The sequence below is a fragment of the Carlito syrichta genome, unplaced genomic scaffold (genome assembly GCF_000164805.1).
Source record: "Carlito syrichta isolate Samal-C Ts95f unplaced genomic scaffold, Tarsius_syrichta-2.0.1 Scaffold311023, whole genome shotgun sequence".
Classification (NCBI taxonomy): domain Eukaryota; kingdom Metazoa; phylum Chordata; class Mammalia; order Primates; family Tarsiidae; genus Carlito; species Carlito syrichta.
Genome location: NW_007255119.1, coordinates 70,397 through 91,262, shown reverse-complemented (window position 1 = coordinate 91,262; position 20,866 = coordinate 70,397). Strand labels below are relative to the sequence as shown.

Genomic DNA, 20,866 nt, shown 5'->3' with positions numbered 1-20,866 from the left:
AGGTGTTTCGAAAATCATCCTCTGAAAGTACATTGCCGACGGCGACACATTCTCGGCCGCGGGGCAGGCGGGCGAGTTCCCGAGGCTCAGCGCGCAGCTGCCAGGCCCCGCCTCCCGCTCCCGCCTCGCGCTCGCGTCCCGGGCAAGTTGGAGGCGGTGCTGCAGTCTATGACCGGTCGGCAGCGGGCCAGCTGGAGACTCTGGGCCACGGAGGTCTCCTGGAGTTGAGCGGAGGATGCAGGAGCCACACAAGGAGACCGGACGCGACTAAGGGAGCACGGCGACTAGGGCGCTGCGGCGGGGCTCTAGACCGCGGGAGGCTCAGGCCGGTCTGGGCGTGTGCTGGGCCCCGTAGGCCGCAGGAGCCGGGAACGCTACGCGGAGTCCGCCGCTCCACGCCCGAGAGGTGAGAGGGCTCTGCTGGGCCTGGCGCTTGGGCCTCCCACTGCAAGCGTGGAACTACTTTGGGACCTCGTTCCTTAAGGACCGACGGCCCCTGCGGCTCCCGGGCTGTTTCTCCAAGGGGATTGATTGGAAACGTGGTGCGATGAGAAGCCGGAGTAACTCGGGGGTCCGGCTGGACGGCTACGCCCGACTTGTGCATCAGACCATCCTGTGCCATCAGGTAAATTTAGGGATGTCTCCGGTAATCACCGAGGTTGTGGCATGGAATCGGAGACCCGGGTTGAACTCCTGTATGTGTAGAGCAGATTTTCCTGTTAAGGGAAGTCATAAAGGGCCCTGAAGAAAAGGTAGGTTTATGAGCCTAAGTCAAGCCATCAGAGCTTTTGGGCTCCCCAGGCCGTAGCTGGGTTCCAGAGGAAGAGTTGCACGAACTGTTGACACTTGTTCATTGGCATTTCCCATCCCCGCCCCCACCCCCCACCCCCCACCTTCCCCTCAACCCTTCCCCCCCCCCGGTTTGGGCGTTTTTCCCCTTTCCCCAAAGAAAAGAGGCAGGGGAACATTTAATTATCTTAAGACTAGACTGTTGTGAAGGTCAGAGGTAGTTTGTATATACTGTTAATTATATTTGTTTCTACTCCTTTGCTGCTGGTTTTTCGTTGACAGTTCATTCTTTCTAACTGGGAAGTTAAAACTTTCTTTTAATAATATCCTTTAAAATACATTGAATGGTACATTTAATAATGTCTTTCTTTTAATAATACCCACATTTTAGACTTGAAAGGTCTCAACCACCTCTTTCCCCTTATGCAGGATAGCATTTGCAAAGGGTACAAACTTTCTAAGTGAAATAAGTTGTGGGGATCTAACATACAGCAACGTGGTGACTTAAGTAATAATACTGTATTGCATATTTGAATTTTCTAAGACAGCAGATCTTAGGTATTCTCACCACAAAAGAAATATGACTATGTGAGATGATGGATGTATTAAATAACTTGATTGTGGTAATCACTTCACAATGTGTATGTATGTCAAATCACCTCGTTGTTCTCCTTAAATATATACAATTTTTATGGGTCATTTTTACTTCAGTAAACCTGGGGGTGGGAGTGGAACAATAGCATTTGCCTAAAGTTGGTCAGAAGAAGAAGTTATAAAACTCAAGATTGGAGAAGTAGAAGAAAGATCAAAGTCTCTACGAAACCTATTCGGTAGATTCTGCTTCCTAATATTAACACCCTAGAGTTACCATCCTGTCCTCTTTTTCTTGTCCTTGCAGAATCCAGTGACCGGCTTACTTCCAGCCAGCTATGATCAGAAAGATGCCTGGGTCCGAGATAACGTGTACAGTATCTTGTCTGTGTGGGGTTTGGGCCTGGCCTATCGGAAGAATGCTGACCGGGATGAGGATAAAGCAAAAGCCTATGAACTGGAGCAGGTACTCAGAATAAAAATACAAAGAGATCTGGATCTGTGTGTAGTTGAGGGGTTGGGGAAAGCATGAGGAATTGAAGGAAATGTACGAGATCTGACAATTAAGTTCATGGGCTTGCCACCGTGGGCTTTCATTGGCAGCACTGTACAAACAACTTGGTAACCTTGGTATATCAGTGTCTCAGCTGTGTTCATGCTGACGTGTGGCAGTGTCTTGCTGAATGGTGTTCATTATTGTTGCATGGTTTTGTGTGCCATCAGGAGAATGACGAGCTTGAATTAGAGCAACGAACAAACGTTAAATTTCTTGTTAAACTTGGCAAGAGTGGAAATGAAATCAGGGACATGTTAGTCCAAGTTTATGGGAATAATGCCACAAAGAAAACAGCAGTGTACAAATGGATTTCTGAGGGGAGAGAAAGCATCACTGATGAGGAAAGGTCAGGATGGCCAGTAATGAGCAGAACTAAGGAAAACACTTCAAAAATTTGTCAAATTATGTGTCAAAATCATCAGCTGACTGTGAGAAGCATAGCAAACCAAATAAACATCGATAGAGAAACAGGAAAATCTTAACTGAAAATCTTGGCATGAGAAAGATGTGTGCAAAAATGGCCCTAAAGGAGCTCTTGCATCACTACCAGCTCACACAGCACTGTCTGTGAGGGAGTTTTTGGCCAGTTAACAAATAACTGTATTGGAACACCCTCCCTGCTCACCTGATCTGGTTCCCAATGACCTTTTTCTTTACCCAAAGATAAAAGAAATATTGAAAGGAAGACATTTTGATGACATTCAGGACATCAAGGGTAATAAGGTGTCAGCTCTCATGGCCATTCCAGAAAAAAGAATTCCACAATTACTTTGATGGGCAAACTAGGCATTGGCATCAGTGACCATAGTGATATTCAGCAACGAGTTATCTGGCACTTGCACATTTTCTAGGATAAGTTTGTGAACTTAATTTTCAGGCCTTGTAACCCACAGAAAAACTAAGAGAACTGTACTGTGCCTTTCTCTCACTCTTTATCTTCCTGAAATTATATTCCTAAGAGCTTTCCTGTATGGTACTGAATTTTTTTTTTTTTTTTTTTTTGCAGTGGAAATTTGAAACTTGCTGATACAGGGGGAGAGGGCACAGTCTGTTCTGTTACAGTGGAAAATTTTATTCTGGGATCTTTCCTAAAATTTTTAATCCTCTTTCTTAAATGTATTTTTTGGTCTCTACTATATTTACCTTCATTAAGAAAAATGTTTGGGGAAAGGTATCTATGATTTTACTTCATTTAAAAAATGATTGGTGTTATTTATATGAGGGCAACTGACACATATCAGTAGACCTTTAGGACTAGATACAGGTAAAGACTGTGTATTAATTTATATAGCTGTGGCTAATGTTTCAGAGTCTGTTGCTTCCCCTACCCTCCTTCCCAGTGAAATGAGGTCAGAGTCAGCAGATGTCTCTAAGCCAAGTTTCAAAGCATTTCCCCTCAGTAAACAAGCATCGTTTATAGACACACATGTTTAGACACACAGAGAGCTGTATCCTCTTCAACGACCAAGAAAACAAGTCTGTGCTATGTCAGACTTTTAATATTGAAGTACTCTACTATAAGTTGTAAGATGTATATGAATTCCTTTCCATTAGTGGGAAAGATTCTATCAGCCGTTTTCTCCAGTGATCTCCCTCAGACTTAGGCAACCTGAGTTCCAGTCTTCCTCTATAAATCAATTTTGAGAATTTATTATTATTATTATTATTATTATTATTTGAGTTGGAGTCTCACTCTGTTGCCCAGACTGGAGTGCAGTGGCTGCTCCCGGCCACTGGAAAATTTATTATTTTTAAGAGTACCAACATATTATGGGTTACAGTTCTTGGCAGCAGGAAAGTCTCACTGTGTTGTCCTCAGCAACAGCAGACACTTGTTGTTCCTTCAAGCCATTATTGAATGATAAATAGGTCCACCAAAAAATTGTTATAGATTTTGCTATAGACCAGGTAGTGCAGATCAATATTTTTAAGATTTATGAAAATTATACCATTGTAGAAATTTGGAAAACATAGAGGAGTGTTAACAAATCACCTGCATCCTACTCAATGTTTTGCAGTTTCAACCTCAGTATTTTATTTGCTATTTTGTTTTGCTAGAACTTAATATCAGTAGAACTGGAATTCCATATCTGGCATAATTTGACCAATTTTTTTTCAAAACTATTAGAAGAAGAAATCTGTAGTCTTCCTGTTGACCAATAATTTTGCAAAGTTGATGTGTTTTAAAAATTTGGCCCAGTATAAAGAATTTAACAGAGAAAGTGGGATAAAGTAGGGAAATATTGAATTTCCCAGTCTAAAATTTTAATGTTCCACTAAATAATTTTTCAAATAGCCAAAAATACCTTTTACACCACACCAGTAATAACTTTCGGATGTTTCAAAACATTATGGCAATAGGGAAACATCTTTCAGAAGGAAAAGTTTCTTTGGAAATTCTAAGATATCTGTGAATTTCCATCATGAATTGAAACAGATTATTATTATTAGGTCTTATTAATTTTTTTCTCAAACCTGATTCAGCATTAATCTAGACTGGGGATCAGAAAACCATCTCTAAAAAAGGGCCAGATGGTATATATTTTCATCATTGTAGAATTGTAGGTAACGAGTGGTCTCTGACCAACTATTCAGCTCTGTGGTTGTGGTAGAACACAGCCAGACACAATGCAGTCTCTTGGTATATGTGAAGGACGGGTTCCAGGACAGCCTGCTTATAACCAAATCCCCACATACTCAAGTCCTGCCCTCACCGCTGTGGAACCCATGTATAAGAAAAGTTGGCCCTCCATATACTTGATGTTCATATTCACCAAATATTGTATTTTTGATCGCGTTTAGTTAAAAAAAAAGGTGCATATAAGTGGACCTGCGCAGCTCAAACCCGTGTTCCTTAAGGGTCGCCTGTATATAAACAGCAAGTGTGATTATGTTCCAGTAAAACTTTATTTATAAAAAAAAAAACAGTGGATTGAGTTTGTTTCTAATCTAGGTGAGTGGTTCTAAAATCTGACTGTACTTTGAAATCACTTGGAATGCTTTTAAGAAATACCCTTACTGGACCCTACCTTAGAAAAATTTAAACTATAATCTCTGGAAGTGGAGCTCAGGAGCATAAGTATTCTAATGTACAGCCAGGGTTCATAATGACTGATCCATGACCCCAAAATGATCACAGATTAAATCCAATAAATTCATGTATTCATCCTGCCTACTGTTAACTTTCCATTACTGTGTGGATTTTCCCAAAACATTGATTGTTAATTATTTTCACCCTTCCTTTCACCTCACCTTAGTTTCTCTCTGAGAAAAAATGTCAGATAATTGAAGATAATTTTGTATGAAAAGGGGACAGGGGTTTAGGTGACTACTATATCCTACCTAGATTGAGAATAGAATTATGCACATGTATGTTTTTATAAATGCCCTTTTCTCTTAGGCACAGAGACAGTCTCATACCCATAAAAAATAAATAGGCATACAAATAAGGATATCTCTTTGGCTATCTCCAGTTAGTTCTACTTCTTCCTCAGTTTTGTTTTCTCTGTATAGTCTCTCATCTTTTCTCATGACTTTGACAAGTATCTTCATGAGAATGACTTCCAAGTCATCACCTTTAACTCTGACCTTACTTCAGTTTTAAGCCCATTTTTTATTTGTCTATTCATCAGTTTGCCTGCCTATCACATGGCTTCTCAAATTCATTGTGTCTGAAACCCCACCTTCCCAAATAAAATAACAAAGTAAACTACCAAACACAAGCAACTCACCAAATATCCCCTTTTCTGTTACTGGTGCCTTTATTCTGCCAATCACCCAGGAAATATTACTTGGTATATTTCCTATAGTGTATTCTGTGGAACAGTAGGCCAACTAAGTTTGGGGCTATGTTAAATAGTAGATTTCTTTACTCCATAATTTCTCATAGACTTTGATGTGAATTTTGAGTCTAAGATGGGAGTGAATTTTACAGCCTTTCCAGAATCACTTAGACTAGTAGTATTTTATAAAACAGAACTGTTTAAGAGTACTGCCTTAGGATGATTTTTTACTAATCCCTCTTGCCTTTTGATGCCTGCAGACCAAAGTCTGCTGATTCTTATAAATTCTCTTGAATCTATCCCCTTCTTTCTCTTCCCTTCTGCTTCAACCTTGGTCTAAACCCTTGTCACCTAACACTTTTCTGACAACCACACTTAAATTATGTCATTTTCATCCTCAACAATCTTGTTGTAGCTCTCATTTCTCCACAAGTAAATTCCAAATATTTTGGATTGATAGACAACCCTCTCTATGGTTTGGCCCTAGCCTTCTTTTTCAATATTATATCACACTGGTACACTCCATTATATCCCCAGTTCCAGCCAGGTTGGTGTCTTTATTACTCCTCTAACAATATCTGAATGAAAATACTTCACATTTGTATAAATGCTTGTCAATGTGCAACACACTTCTCCATAATTGCCAGTATTTTATTCTCACAATACCTGTGAATTGGGTATTTTTCTCCCTAGTTTGCAAGGGAAGTGATTGAAGCCCAGAGATAAAGCTGGAATTTGATGGTACCATGAATACAAACTGGGTCTTATGACTTCAGAGTCTTGTTTGGATTTTTGCCTCCATGGAAGCCATGGACTTTGCCATTTCCAAATATTTTTATGGACTGTTTCTTCACACACCTGTTCCCTTCCAATCTGAACTAATATCCTCCTTTGAAAGCCTAGCAGCAATCCCACTTTTTCTATGTTCACTGTCCTCACAAACCACTCACCTGTACAATGATCACTTCTTTCTCAAGATCTCTTTCTTGGAACTTCTAGATCACTTATGGTCTGTGCCATTCAACATATTCATTTTTTCACTTAAAAGACTATATGTAATTGTCATGTGCAAGGCCCGGTAATAGATATTAAGAGGAAAATGAGACAAAATGTATACATGTAACTTGTAACTTTTTATTTTGGAACATTTCAAACTTACAGAAAAGTTGCAAGAATCGTAAAATAAACATACTTAAATATACTATATCCAAATTCAGTAGTTAACATTTTGTTGTATTTGCATACCCCCTACACACACACACACACACACACACACACACACACACACACACACACACACACACATTTATAATTTTTATAAGCCATTTGAGAATTACTTGCATACATGAGTTTGTTTGCTTGTTTCATACAACCAGGTTAGTCTGTTGACTCAAAGATTGTTTTCTGAACCTGATCTCTGCTCCCTTTTCTCAGGAAGTTCATAGTCTAATGGAAGGGACAGATATATAAGCAAATAGTTATAGTACATTAAGATAAACACTGTAGGTACTGTATTATTGAAGATAAGTACTATTGTGAGAACATACAGAGGTGGGTCTATACTTCCCATAAACAAGATGAGAAAGTCTTTACAGATGAGTTGGGTTTTAAAGAATACTTAGGAATTGCTGGGTAAGCTGTGTTGTAGTTTTTGGAGATATAGAGAGACACAGACACAGATATGGGTGTATAGTTATATATCTTATATAAGAGGGGACCCAAAAAAACCCAAAATTATCTTTTGGAGGGCAGGTCCCATGTAATACAGGCTTCCCCCACTAGGTTAATGTTCTAAGAACCCATCGGCATCAGTATGCCAGCTAGCATTGTTGTGAGAGGCTGTGTTTGCGTCAATGAATTATTATTTTTGGAGATTCTTTCAACACATTTGCCCATTTTGTGATGGGTGATTTATGAGCACATCTGCCCACACCATGCTGAGTGTTCAGCAGTTTTTGATCCAAAACAATGTGACACCCATGCCCCATCTTTCCTATTCACCTGATCTTGCCTCAAGTGACTTTTCTTTGTTTCCCTGGATGAAAAAAAAAAATCCTCAAAGAGAAAAGTTTTGCCAATGTGGAAGAGGTGAAACAAAAAATGGCAGAAGCATTAAAAGGCATCAAAATTGATGAGTTGAAAAACTGTTTTGAGCAGTGGAAAAAGCATCTCAATAGGTGTATTGCATCAATTGAAGAGTACTTTAAAGGTGACTGAAATTACATGTAAGAATAAATATACAATTTTTTATAAATAAATTCCATGTTTTTTGGGCCTCCCTCGTATAGTCAGTTCAGAAATGTATAGATTCATATCCTCAAAAAATAGGTGCGAGAGAGTGTCACTTGGTGTGGGTAGAAGCTGTGGTATATGAATGTACATGTACAGTTAATGTCATCTAGTGTTCCTGAATCAGAAAACAGCCAGTTTGGGGGAACATAAAGTACAGACACCTCCTGTCAATCTTACCTCCCAACGCTTCCTATTAGTTTTATCCTGATTTAAAAATTAGAACTTCAGGACAGAAATGACTGATAATGACCATTTCAGGAGGACAAAGCTGGATAGCAACCAGGAAACTTCCACTAGGTCCTTGATTCCCCAGATCTGCTGTTTATGTTAAAATTTATATAGGAGTAGTGGTGCTGGATGGTAAAGAGGGTTGATAGGTAGACAAGAGAAAAAGTGACTAATGCTGTAAAATAGCAAAGAAGTCAATCACGTGAGTCCAGGATTCTTACAGAATGGTATGCACAGTGAGTTCTATACTGGTTGATTAGAGGCACTCAATGTATTTTTAAAAATGGGTTCCTCTGGGCCATTGATTTAAAGAAAAGACTATTCAAGCTCCCGTCTCTACTTCCCACTCTAATTCATTGACTGTTGGAAAAGAATGTGCTAGAAACTTTTGAGTATATGGTGACATGTATCAGAATTAAATAAAATCTCCCCACAGAGGAGGCTATGTAAAATACTTTCTGTAGAAGGGTATTTAAAGGGGTAGTCTCTTTTATTAGGGTCAAAATCATACAGAGGCGTTCTTATAGGAGCTACATACAGTTCATTTCATTACTTTATAACAAATGCTTCAGGCTTCAAAATGTGACAAGATCATGTACTGCTTGTTATTTCTCTTTTTAAAATTTCTTCTTTTGATCTGTAAGTGAAAGGGACCATTTATAGACAGAAATGACTTAAGGAAAGAGCTTCTCTCAAAGAAACAATTTTTATTTTTCCCTGAATAAAAGGCTTCATAAAGAGTTGGAGCATACTTTAATAGGTACTTATTATGATTATTGCTTGTAGTCTCATTTGAATATGTCTTAAAGTAATGAAAGAATGGCATGGCCTCCAAGTAGATTAGTTTTCAGAGGTGTCCTGAAGTTACCTCTGAGTAAGCATTCTCTGGAGTAACCTATTTGGATTTCTTCTGGACTGTGAAACAGAAAGCTTCTTAGATAAATAAAGAAGCTATTTAGTGCTATGTTCTCCCAAAACATATTGCCTACCCATCTCACTATTGATGGGCCCTTGTAATGCCATGTAGTAGGTCATCAGAATTTTGAGGTGCTATGACTGGAAAACAAACTACTTTAGAAATTATCAAGTCCTAGTAAGAGGAATAGTGATGACTTGAAACTTAAAAGTTTGTGACTTTTTTTCAAGGAGAAAAGGTTGAATCATATGAGCAATTTCCCTTTACACTCATTCTCAATTGAAATTCATTTTATTCTTTAGAAAAAATATCCAGATAAATACTTCTGTTGACTCTTGAAGATAAGTCTTGGCTAGTTAGAAAAAACAAAAGTGATGTTTTGTTGAAGTCTTTTAGGCCATGGGATGAATTTTAGAATATCCTCAGAGCCTGTTGATTTTTGAGCTGACTTGCCACTTTTCTCCAGGTGGAATGTCCTCTAATAGGGGAGTTGGCTTATTTTCATATAAACCTGTTGGAGCTTGGGGTTTTTTTTTAACTTAAAGGAATCACAAATTGTAGCTTTTGATTCTACTTTTAGCTGCAATCTGCTTTTCTGTGTACCTATAAAGGAAATACCATGTAAATAGGAAGACAGGATAGAGTTACTTGTTCTCAAAAGGTCATGTACCAACTGCAGTTGCTAAGTAAGTGCTCCTGCATCTAGGGATGTTTATAACTGTCTTGTTTTCATTTATTTCTGCAGAGTGTAGTGAAGCTGATGAGGGGACTGCTGCACTGCATGATCAGACAGGTATGGTATTGATAACAGCTTCCCCTCAGATAAAAATCACATTGTAATAGAATATCTACCTCTTGGGGAATGTTTATAGCTTTTTTTTTTTTTTAGTTTCACAAATAAAACACACTAATTTTAGAAAATTTGGGAAATTGGAAGGGAAACTATCACCCATAATCTTATCACCCAGTTAGCACTGGAATATTTCCTTCCAGTCTTTTTTTCCCCCTCTACAAATGATTTTTAATGTGTCTCATCATTACTGTATGTGCAATTATGTACATTGGATAAAAGATGATACAAGTCTAAAAATCCTAATTTGGAACAGGGCCAGATCAATTTCAGAATTAAAATTTTTTTCAGATTTTAAAAAGATAGTACAGTGCATATACCTGTCAACCTTAAACTATATGGTATTGGTATTGTATGCATCATATATTGTCTTGTGCTTCTAGTGAGTCTGGACAACAACGTATAATCAGCAACATTAATATCTCTGTAGAAAAACATGCATTTTCATACTAAGTGGGATAAATAAAGACTAGCCCTATGTTAATTTGAATCTAGTGTTGCCACCAAATGAATTTTCATACAAAACTTAGGGGAAAAAAACCTTGTCAAAGTGTTTTAGACTTTAGAATTGAACACAAAATGCAGTAATTTGCATTTTCCTGACCTTGAGTGAAGTTGAGCATTTCTTGTATAGATTGAAATTTGCATTTCTTCATGAGTGAATTGCCAGCTAGCTCCTTGCCTATTTTTCTTCTAGGTTGCCTCTTTCTTGCCAGTTGAAGGGTCCTTGTGCATTATGAGCATTGATTCCTCATTATATGCATTGCAAATATATTTTTAGCAATTTATCATATATTTTGGATTTTTTAATGATATTTTTTCACACAAAAGTGTTTTTACTTTGAAAATTTGTTTTAGGCCAGGTACAGTGGCTCATGCCTGTAATCTCAGCACTTAGGGAGGCTGAGACAGGAGGATTGCTTGAGCCAAGAGTTCAAGACCAGCCTAGAAAACATAACAAGCCCTCATCTCTACAAAAAATAAAAATAAATAAATTAGCCAGGTGTGGTGGCATGCACCTGTAGTCCCAGCTACTCAAGAGACTAAGGCGGGAGGATCACCTGAGCCCAGGAGGTCAAGGTTGCGGTGAGCCATGATTGTGCTGCTGCACTCCAACCTGGGCAACAGAGTGAGACCCCCAACTAAAAATAAAATTGTTTTGTCCTAGAAGATCTTAAAGTATATTGCACACATTGAATCTGACCTGATTTTCTAGAGATCAGGATTATGTTTTAGTAGAAGAAGAAATTAAGGCCCAGATTGGTAAAGTGACTGCCTACAGGCACGTAAAAAGTCTACAATAGAAAGAAATATAGTAGATAGAAAGTGACATTTCTCAACAGAAGACATGTTAGCAGTCAACAGATACATGAAAAAATGCTCAGCCTCACTAATCATTAAAGAAATGCAAATTAAAACCACACTGAGATACCACCTAACTCCAGTCGGGATGGCTATCACCAATAACTCAAAAAACAACAGGTGCTGGAGAGGATACGGGAAAAAGGGAACACTTCTACACTGTTGATGAGAGTGTAAACTAGTACAACCCCTGTGGAAAACAGTGTGGCAATTCCTAAAAGATCTAAAAATTGACCTTCCATATGACCCAGCAATCCCCCTTCTGGGAATATACCTGGAGGGACTCAAATCACTCTATGAAAAAGATACCTGCACATGCATGGTTACTGCAGCATTATTCACAACAGCAAAAACAGGGAAACAACTGTGCTGCCCATCTAAAGTGGACAGGATAAAGCAGACCCTGAACAATTATCATAATACTACAAGAAAAGGATTGGCAGTAGTGGGAAACTGCCGGGGCGGGGAGGAGAGGGACACTTAAACAATAAGGGTACCTGATCTCAAACCATGTAAAGTGGGAACCAAAGTGAGATCCAACCTTTACCTGTACAATAACCATTTGTATACTTAACCCTGAATTGTACCCCACATCTATAAAATAAAGTTTAAAAAAGAAGGTAATGCATAAAAGTATACTGTATAGTAGATATAAAATCTTTACTACTTTTTTGTATTTTAGATATTTGCACGTTCTACCTTACCAAATAGGTTTAAAGTCACTAATTTCATGAACCATATTTAATGTGTAATGGTTACTATCAGATATCAGAGGCTTACATAATTAAATCTAAATTTCAGGAACTAAGTCTTTCAGTTGTCCCTTGCACAATATTTCCTTCTGACCTCTAGTTTCAACTTTCTGTCATATCTTTTCTCTGCCACTCCATGTGTCTCTTACCAACTCTGTCACTACTTCTCCAAAATATATCCTCTTGCTCTAATTTCTTGAAAATTCCTACCTCAGTTTCAGGAAAAAATGTATCTTTTCACACTAAGTTATCTCTTGCTAAGCTATTCTCACTCAAACACCCTGAAACTCAGTTTTTATCTACAATGTGGCAAAGCAGCCATCTGAAGAGTGAAAGAGAAGCAATGAATAGGAGATTGCTGGTTATTTACTATTCAGTATTATTTTCTAATTAAATTGCTTAAATTGAAAAACAATAATAACAGACTTTCCCAGTTTTATTAATGTAGGGAAAAAGAGGTAACAGTGCATTTCAAATATTCACAATTGCTTGAAGACAATATGTCTTCACATTGCAATGATGTATGTTAGAGTATTACAGAAGTGTGGCATATGGGCTGATTTTTCTGCATATTCTTCCTTTAATGTTTTTTTCAGGTGGATAAAGTAGAATCCTTCAAATATAGTCAGAGTACTAAGGATAGCCTCCATGCCAAGTACAACACCAAAACCTGTGCTACTGTAGTGGGTGATGATCAGTGGGGACACCTGCAGTTGGATGCTACTTCTGTGTACCTGCTCTTCTTAGCCCAAATGACTGCCTCAGGTTAGTACAAGGAGAGAAGTATTGGAGTACTAATTAATATTCTTTCAAATTGAGAACCAGGAAATCTGTGTAGATCTTCTTTAGACAGGTGATTGACTGAGTGATTGATTGATTGATTGATTTTGGTTGAATCAGGGTCTCACTCTGTTACACAAGCTAAAGTGAAGTGGCACAATTTCGGCCACTGCAGCCTTGACCTGCTGGGCTCGGGCAGTCTTCCCACCTCAGCTTTCCAACTAGCTGGAACTACAGGCATAAGCCACCACACCCAGCTCCTTTTTTTCTTATTTATTGTAGAGACGAGGTCTCACCATGTTGCCCAGGCTGGTCTCAAATTATTGAGCACAGGTAGTCCTCTTGCCTCAACCTCTCAAAGTGCTGAGATTACAGGCATGAGCCACCATGCTCAGCCCTTATTTTTTATTATTTATTAATTCTCAGATACCATGAGACAGGAAAGAAGGGATAGGGTTTATTGCTTGTTCTCCTACTATAACAAGCCTGCCAGTTAGTGTAAATATAAATTAAACCATCTACTTTATACTATTCCTTATGAATATATTATAAATAAGGCATCCATTTATAGGCATCTAAATTATATTAAAGAAATTAACTTACAAATCAGAATTTGAATGTTGATTTTTTCATTATTGAATAATACATGCTTTTCAGGTGGTTTTATTAGCTTTGGATGCTTTAACTGAAAAGGGAAAATGTAAGAAGCAACATAATTTCCTTATATTTCTTCTAAATTAGAGGAGTGCAACATATCAGACTATACCTACTTTATAAACTTAATGGCACCTTTGCCAGATCTTTCTAAGTAAATTAATATCTTTATCACAATACCATACTTATATTTCAATTTCTTTATCTTGGACTTCTTCATACAATAGATAAAAATTAACTCAAAATAAATTGTAGACCTAAATGTAGGAAGGAAAATATAAAAAACTGTATTAGTCTGCCATAACAGAATATCACAGAATGGGTGGCTTAGACAACAGAAATTTATTTTTTCAGAGTTCTGGAGGCTGACAGTCCAAGATCAAGAGGCCAGCAGTGCTGATTTCTGGCAAGACCTCTCTTCTTGGTTTGCAAATGGCCCTTCTCCCTTTGTCCTCACATGGCCTTTTATTTGTGTGGTATGTCTTTTTCTTCTTATAAAGACACTGGTCTTATTGAATTAGAGCCACCCTTATGACCTCATTTATTTTCTTAATTATCTCCTTGAAGGCCCTATCTCCAAATACAGTCACATTGCAAGTTAGGGCTTTAACATAAGAATTGGGAGTGGAGGGGGCAGAATTCAGTCCATAGTAAGCACTTAGAGAAAAATATAGGAGTAAATCTTTCTGACTTTTGGTTGGGCAAAGCTCTCTTAAATATGGCATCAAAAGCATAAGCAACTAAAGAAAAAATAGATAAACTTGAATTTATCAAAATTAAGAACTTTTTTGCTTCAAAGTCCCCTTTCAATAAAGTAAAACACACCAAAATAATAGGAGAAAATATTTACAAACCATATATCTAATGAGGTACTTGTATCTAGAATAAAGAATTCTCACAACTCAATATTGAAAATATAAATAACCTAATGAAAAATGGTCTAAGGATCTAAATTAAAATTCCTTCAAAGAATATGTTTAAATAACCAATAAGTACATGAAAAACTGCTGAAATTATTTATCACTAAAGAAATGCAGATACAAACTACAGTGAGATACCATTTCACACCCATTAGGATGACTATAATTTTTTTAAAAGTGCTGCTAAGAATGGAGAAATTGAAACCTTCATATACTACTAGTGGAAATGTAAAATGGTGCAGCCACTTTGAAAAACAGTCTGGTAGTTCTTCAAAAGTTAGAACATAGAGTTACCTATGATCCAGCAGCTTCACTCCTAGGTATATATACCCAAGAGAAATGAAAACATATATTCACTCAAAAGCTTATATGTGAATGTTCATAGCAGCATTAGTAATGATGACCAAAAGTGAAAACAACCAAATGTTTATCAACTGATGATTGGATAAATAAAATGTGATACATCTGCACGATGGAATATTTTTTGAAATTTTTTATTCTGTTGCTGCCTCTGAAGATGGAATATTTTTGACAATAAAAAATGAAGCTCTGATACATGTTACAACACAGATGGACCTTGAAAACCTTATCCTAAGTGAAAGAACACCGACATAAAAGGCCTCATATTATATGATTCTATTTACATGAATGTCTAGTAAGGCAAACCTATAGAGATGGAAAGTAGGTTAGTGATTACTCAGGCTACAGGACAAGTATAGAATTGAACTAGGGAGTAACTGCTAATGAGTACAGGGTTTCTTTTTGCAGTGATAAAAAGGTTCTAAAATTGATTGTGGTGATGGTTGCACAACTGTGTATACACTAAAAATTATTGAATTATATACTTATGTATACTTTTTATATATCTCAATGAAGTTTTTTAAAATGAGGGAGAAGAAGGCTTAATGTTAGATAGATGAGTGAAAAATCTAAGTGGAATAGACTACAAGTCACCTTCATTTCTGGAGCCCTACATGCCTTGGTGTGCTTTATACTGCACTGTCACCTTTGGCCCAACCCATGCCTACTTCATTTTATGTATACTCACCTCTGCACTCTGTTCAATAAACAGTGTCTAGGCCTTACAAAAGGGACAGAATCCAGAGGTCCTGCACTTAAGGCCTTGCCTCAGGAAACTGGTCCCTTCCTGTGGGTAACAGAGGTGTTTAAATCATTTAATAAATTTTTAAACATCTACCATTCAATACTATTTAATGCCATTCACAATACTATGCGAGATACTTTTAAGAGATGTAAATATAAATAAGTGTGACTCTTTCCTTAAAATTCAAGTACATATATGTCCATAACACAGAATTAAAAACAATAAGTTCATAAGAGCAAGAAAAATAAAATTCTATGAAGCACAGAAGGGGGAATTGATGACAGCATCACAAAAGAGATAGCATTTGAGCTAGAACTTGAAAAAAACAATGGGATTTCAAGATGGGGAGAGGAGGGAAAGGCCATTTAAATGGAGAATATCATGAGCAACATGTCATATGGGAGAAATGTGTGGCATTTATATGGTATAGTGATTAATTAGCTGTAATACAAGTCTAAGAGATGGACAAGACCAGTTTCACATTTCTGCCTTCTCTCAGTGTCTGCTCAATCACGTTGATAAGATAAAGCTGTAAAGCTGATGTCCAATGTCACTATCTCTCTTTGCTTCCTCCTTTCCCCCACTATCCAAGTTAAGGTCAATATTGCTACAAGAGAGACCTTTAGCTGCTGTAGCTGCCCTGTGCTGTAGTTGCTAATTTGACAGAGCCATGGATGATACAAATCAGGATACAAATCATTAGATACAAATCAGATAGTCCTTTTTAGTTCCAAAGTTATATAGTTCCATGATTTAAAATATCTGTCAGCTGGGCTCGGTGGCTCAGCCTGTAATCCCGTGACTTTGGGAGGCTGAGGTAAGTGGATTGCCTGAGCCCACGGGTTTGAGACCCACCTGGGCAGCGAGACCTCATCTCTACAATAAATCAAAAAATCAGCCAGGCGTGGTAACGTGTGCCTGTAATTCTGGCTACTTGGAAGGCTGAGGCAGAAGGATCGCTGGAGCCCCGCAGGTGAGGCTACGGTGGCCAGGAGCGGCCACTGCACTCCAGTCTGGGCGACTGAGTGAGACGCCAACTCAAAAAATAAAAAAATAAAAAATAAATAAAATATCTGTCAATAGATTAAAGATTTAGATGAAAAAAAATTAACCCATAAAGTACTAAAGACATCCGTGGGATAAAACTGTTTTATAAAAGTTTCTGAGAAGAAAAATATACTAAAAGCAAAGTCAAAATTCAAACAAACTAGCAAAAAATACTTGCAACACATATGATGAACAAAAGACTAATTTACTTAATATTTGTTAAAATATCAGTAACAGAAGAAAAGAAAAGATAGTTTAGTGCTGAGAAATATATATATATATGCATAAATATTTTAATAATAGGAAGACCAGCAATTCACGAGAAATCTGTGAAGGATTTGACCAAACAGTTCATAGGAAAAGGAGTATGAAATACAGATGACTTATAAATATATAAAAAGACTCGCAACCTTACTCAATAAAAAACTACAATTTAGACTATAAGGAGATTCTATTTTTTTTAATCTAGTAGAGTGGGACAAATACCAAAAACTTTTATTAAACCTGTTTAATGGTGGAGTCCAGATGATGGGCATATACGTGTCCTCTGTAAAATTCTTTCATTTATTTGAAAATGTTTCTAATAAAATGTTGGGATATTGATATATATAAAAATCTTTGACTCAGCAAGTCTAAGAATTCAGCCTTATATACTGGCACACATGCACAAAGATGTATGTACATATATACTCATTGCAACATTGATTGTAGCAATGAAAGATTAGATATGACTTAAATGTCTTTCAATAGAGACCTGGTTATATGAGTAGCCATTCAGTGGAATGCTATGTAGCCATTACAAAAAAGAGGCAGATATATTTGAAATTATCTCTGAGTTACTTATATATGAAAAAAACAAGGTGCAATATAATATGCAGTACTATATCACTTTATATGTGTATGTATGTGTATAATATATCTCTAAAAGAATACAGAGGAAACTGGAAAGACAGATTTCCTCCAGTGAAGAGACTTGGCAGGCAAGGGTGATGTGGTTCTGGGGAGGAGGAAGACTCACTGTATACCATTTGGTATAGTATGAATTTTTTCCTGAAAGTGTATATTACTAAGGGCTGACTTGTAAAGGACATGTTTGTTCTTAGGATTGTTGCCGAACAGGAATGAATGTTCTCCAGGACATTCACCATAGGTTTCATTTGAAAGCTGACATTGAGAAACTTTTGACAACCACTTTACATCATGCTTCTAAGAATGTCAGAGGACTTTTTTTCATTCCCAAGTCCTTTCAAAGAACCTCTTTTCCTCTAGATCTAATGCTGTAGATATGTCCATTGCTCAATAAACAGGAAATTCTTTGCTTTTTCTGGCTATAACATGTCTACATTTGCTGGCACATGGTTTTCCATTAAACCAGCACACCTGTTTTTGTGACGAATGTGGTGATAAAATTTTTTGTTTAAATAGAATAGCTTTCACCAGAAAAATATGAGAAGCTTAAAAATTTAGCCTCTATGGCTAGCCTGATCTTTACTTCTTCCTGCTTTTTTATAGACTGGAAAGGAAAAAGTGAGCATCCTGATTTTACAACTGTTAAATGATTTCTTAGTTTAGAAGCAAATGATCTAAACAAAGTCTTTAGATAATATGTGCACAGTAATATTTATTGATGATAAAATGTTTTAAATGTTAATTGCTTTATAAATTTTACACGTACAAAAAGTTTCAGTACCCAGAATTTAATAATTTTGTGTAAAATTTTGTGAAATATGTCCTGCAGTTTTCAGCTTTATTTGGCTTTTTTATATAACTTTTTAAATTACAAAAGAAGCACCTGTTCATTGTAGACTACTGTAAAATTGCAAAGATGGAGAGAGTTCCGGTAAGATGGCAATGGCACAGGTGGGACTGTGAGATTCTCCGAAAGTGAGTTCCCATAAAGACTCTTACTTTCCTTCCCCACACACCCCAGCCCACTGCCAGCCACACCAGTCCGAGGTCTGGAGACCCTCGGTCCAACGCATGGCCGGTTACCACGGCCTCTCTGCAGCTGCTGTTCCACCCCAGGCACTACAGGCCTCAGCCATTGGAGCTCCCTGCTCCCTCCCTGGCTACACGGTCTCACCCGGCCCCAAGGCGCCCACCGCTACAATGCCTGTGGAGGCCCTCAGATACCGCCTTGTGGAGATCTGGGTTCCCTTGATGGCTACACTGATCTGCCTGGCATGCAGCCACTGCCAGCTCCCTCCCTGGTTGGGCACCCAGCCCAGTCTCAGGCTGTGGCAGCCTGTGGAGGCCCTCCACACCCACCCCTTGGAACTACAGGCTCCAATTCCTCCTGGGCACCCCACCAGACCCAAGGCCACTGCTGCCCACGCAGGCCTCCAGTGCCTGTGCCTCTGGGCTCTGCACTGCCACCCGAGCTGAAGCATCCAAAGCCGTGGCCGGAGCTCAACCCTCAGAGCTCCGGACACCAGCCCTGGGTTCCGGGTCCCTGTCCAGCCCCATCTCAAGCCACCGCTGCCCAGGAAGGCTCTAGGCGCCTGTCCCTCAGAGATACCAGCTCCATTCCTGGCTGAAGTGCCCTATGGGAGGCCCAAAGCCACTGCCACTGCCCGCCACCCACCCTTTGGAGCTCCAGTCCCCCCTCTGGCTGAGGCACCCAGCAGTCTTGCACTCCACTTCCCCCAACTCACCCCTGACTACAGCAGACCAGAGAACAGCTGGAGCCTTGTGACCAGGCAGAGACCTGCAGCAACTCACCCACCCAGCTCTGCCTAACCTCCCACTTTGGAGCTAAGACCCTATGGTTGTGTAAGGGAACAGTACATCTTCAAGAGGTGCTGAACAGCTGCTCTCAGCTCTTGGCTCTGGCCTGGGGAATTCTGGGCTCCCTCCCCCACCTGAAGCTGCTGGCAGCACACCAAATGCAGTGCCCAGCTATAAAGCTAATTCCCAGTACCTGATGCCAGACACACACCACCATAGCCCATCATAGTGGATGATCCACAGACCAGACGAGTGGAGAGAAAAGATGAGTGGAGAGAAAGAATTGGCGAAAGAGGAGTCTACCACCACAGCCATTTTCCAGGCAGAGATTTGCATTGCCCGCCATCTACAAGCAGCCTCCACCATGGTTTCTAAGGTAAACTCACCAAACAGGAGACAAAAGGCCCTCCCCTACGCTTCATCAGACACAGGAAACTCAGTCCTGTGGCAGACCTCTCAGGCAGCAAACCAAAGGAACCAACCCAACCTATGAGTAAGTCTATCTGCCTGCAAAGGGGAGATGCAAGAGATCAGATCTGAAGAGACTTTAGACACTCAGGAAAGACTCCAGAACTAGTCTGGTTTCTTATTTTGATTTTTTATTTTATGGTTTCAACTGTTTGTTTTGCTCACTTTTGTTTGCTTTTTGAGTGAGACTACTTGTTTGAGTTGGGGAGAAGCACATCAAAAGGCATGAACTTATTGGACTGTCTTTGTGTGATTACCAGTATGCTGTAGGGAATCTTGTTTGTTTGTTGTTTACTCTTTTCTGGCCTTGTGTCTCTTTTCATTCATTAGTTGATATGTATGTCTGTTTTCCCTCACTCTTCTCTCTCTCCAACTTCCACTTGACCTCCCCTTCTTCCATTATTTTCCTTTTTCTTACCTCCTTTGGTTCCAGGGAGCAAACCTAAACCCCACTGCATGGACAGATTGTAAGGCAGTGGGAAGTGGGTTCCAGTATGCCCATACAACTGTTGGTGGATACTGGGATCTGCAGACAGATTCTAAATAACAGCTTCCCCCTCGATTAGATCTCAAAACTGCAAAAAGTACAGTCACAACCTACAGTCCAGCCTCAAAAGTGAACAAAGCCAGAGGAAGCTCATAAGGAAGAACAGGAGATTGAACAAAAAGAAATAAAAGCAACCCCACATTCCCTGAAAACAGAATTAAAGAAGGGGAGGGAAAGGGGGAGAGAAAAATCTACACAAATGAATAAAAACCAAAAGAAGAATATGGGTCTCTCCCAGACCCCTGGGAGGTCAGACACTGAGAAACTGACTTTGGAATGCAAACAATGAAGAGCCCCCAGAATGACTGACCTCAAACTACAAACCCAGATATCAAAACATTAATGGAGAGATTAAAAAGAATTGAGCCGGGCTCGGTGGCTCAGCCTGTAATCCTGCATCTTTGGGAGACTGAGGTGAGTGGATTGCCTGAGCCCGCGGGTTCAAGACCCGCCTGGGCAGCAAAACCTCATCTCTACAATAAATAAAAAAATCAGCTGGG

General features: G+C 38.9%; 1 protein-coding gene across 1 annotated transcript in view; it reads left to right on the top strand.

Moving 5' to 3' along the window:
- Positions 1-309: 309 nt before the first annotated feature.
- The window catches only part of LOC103270991 (phosphorylase b kinase regulatory subunit alpha, skeletal muscle isoform), a gene marked incomplete at its 3' end in the record, with an annotated part of 78,619 nt that continues 58,062 nt past the window's right edge, over positions 310-20,866 (top strand). The window contains exons 1-4 of the mRNA XM_008068471.2: positions 310-625; positions 1,688-1,846; positions 9,900-9,947; positions 12,715-12,883. Of these exons, the coding sequence (XP_008066662.1) occupies positions 548-625; positions 1,688-1,846; positions 9,900-9,947; positions 12,715-12,883 (454 nt within the window). The remainder of the gene's footprint in view (positions 626-1,687; positions 1,847-9,899; positions 9,948-12,714; positions 12,884-20,866) is intronic.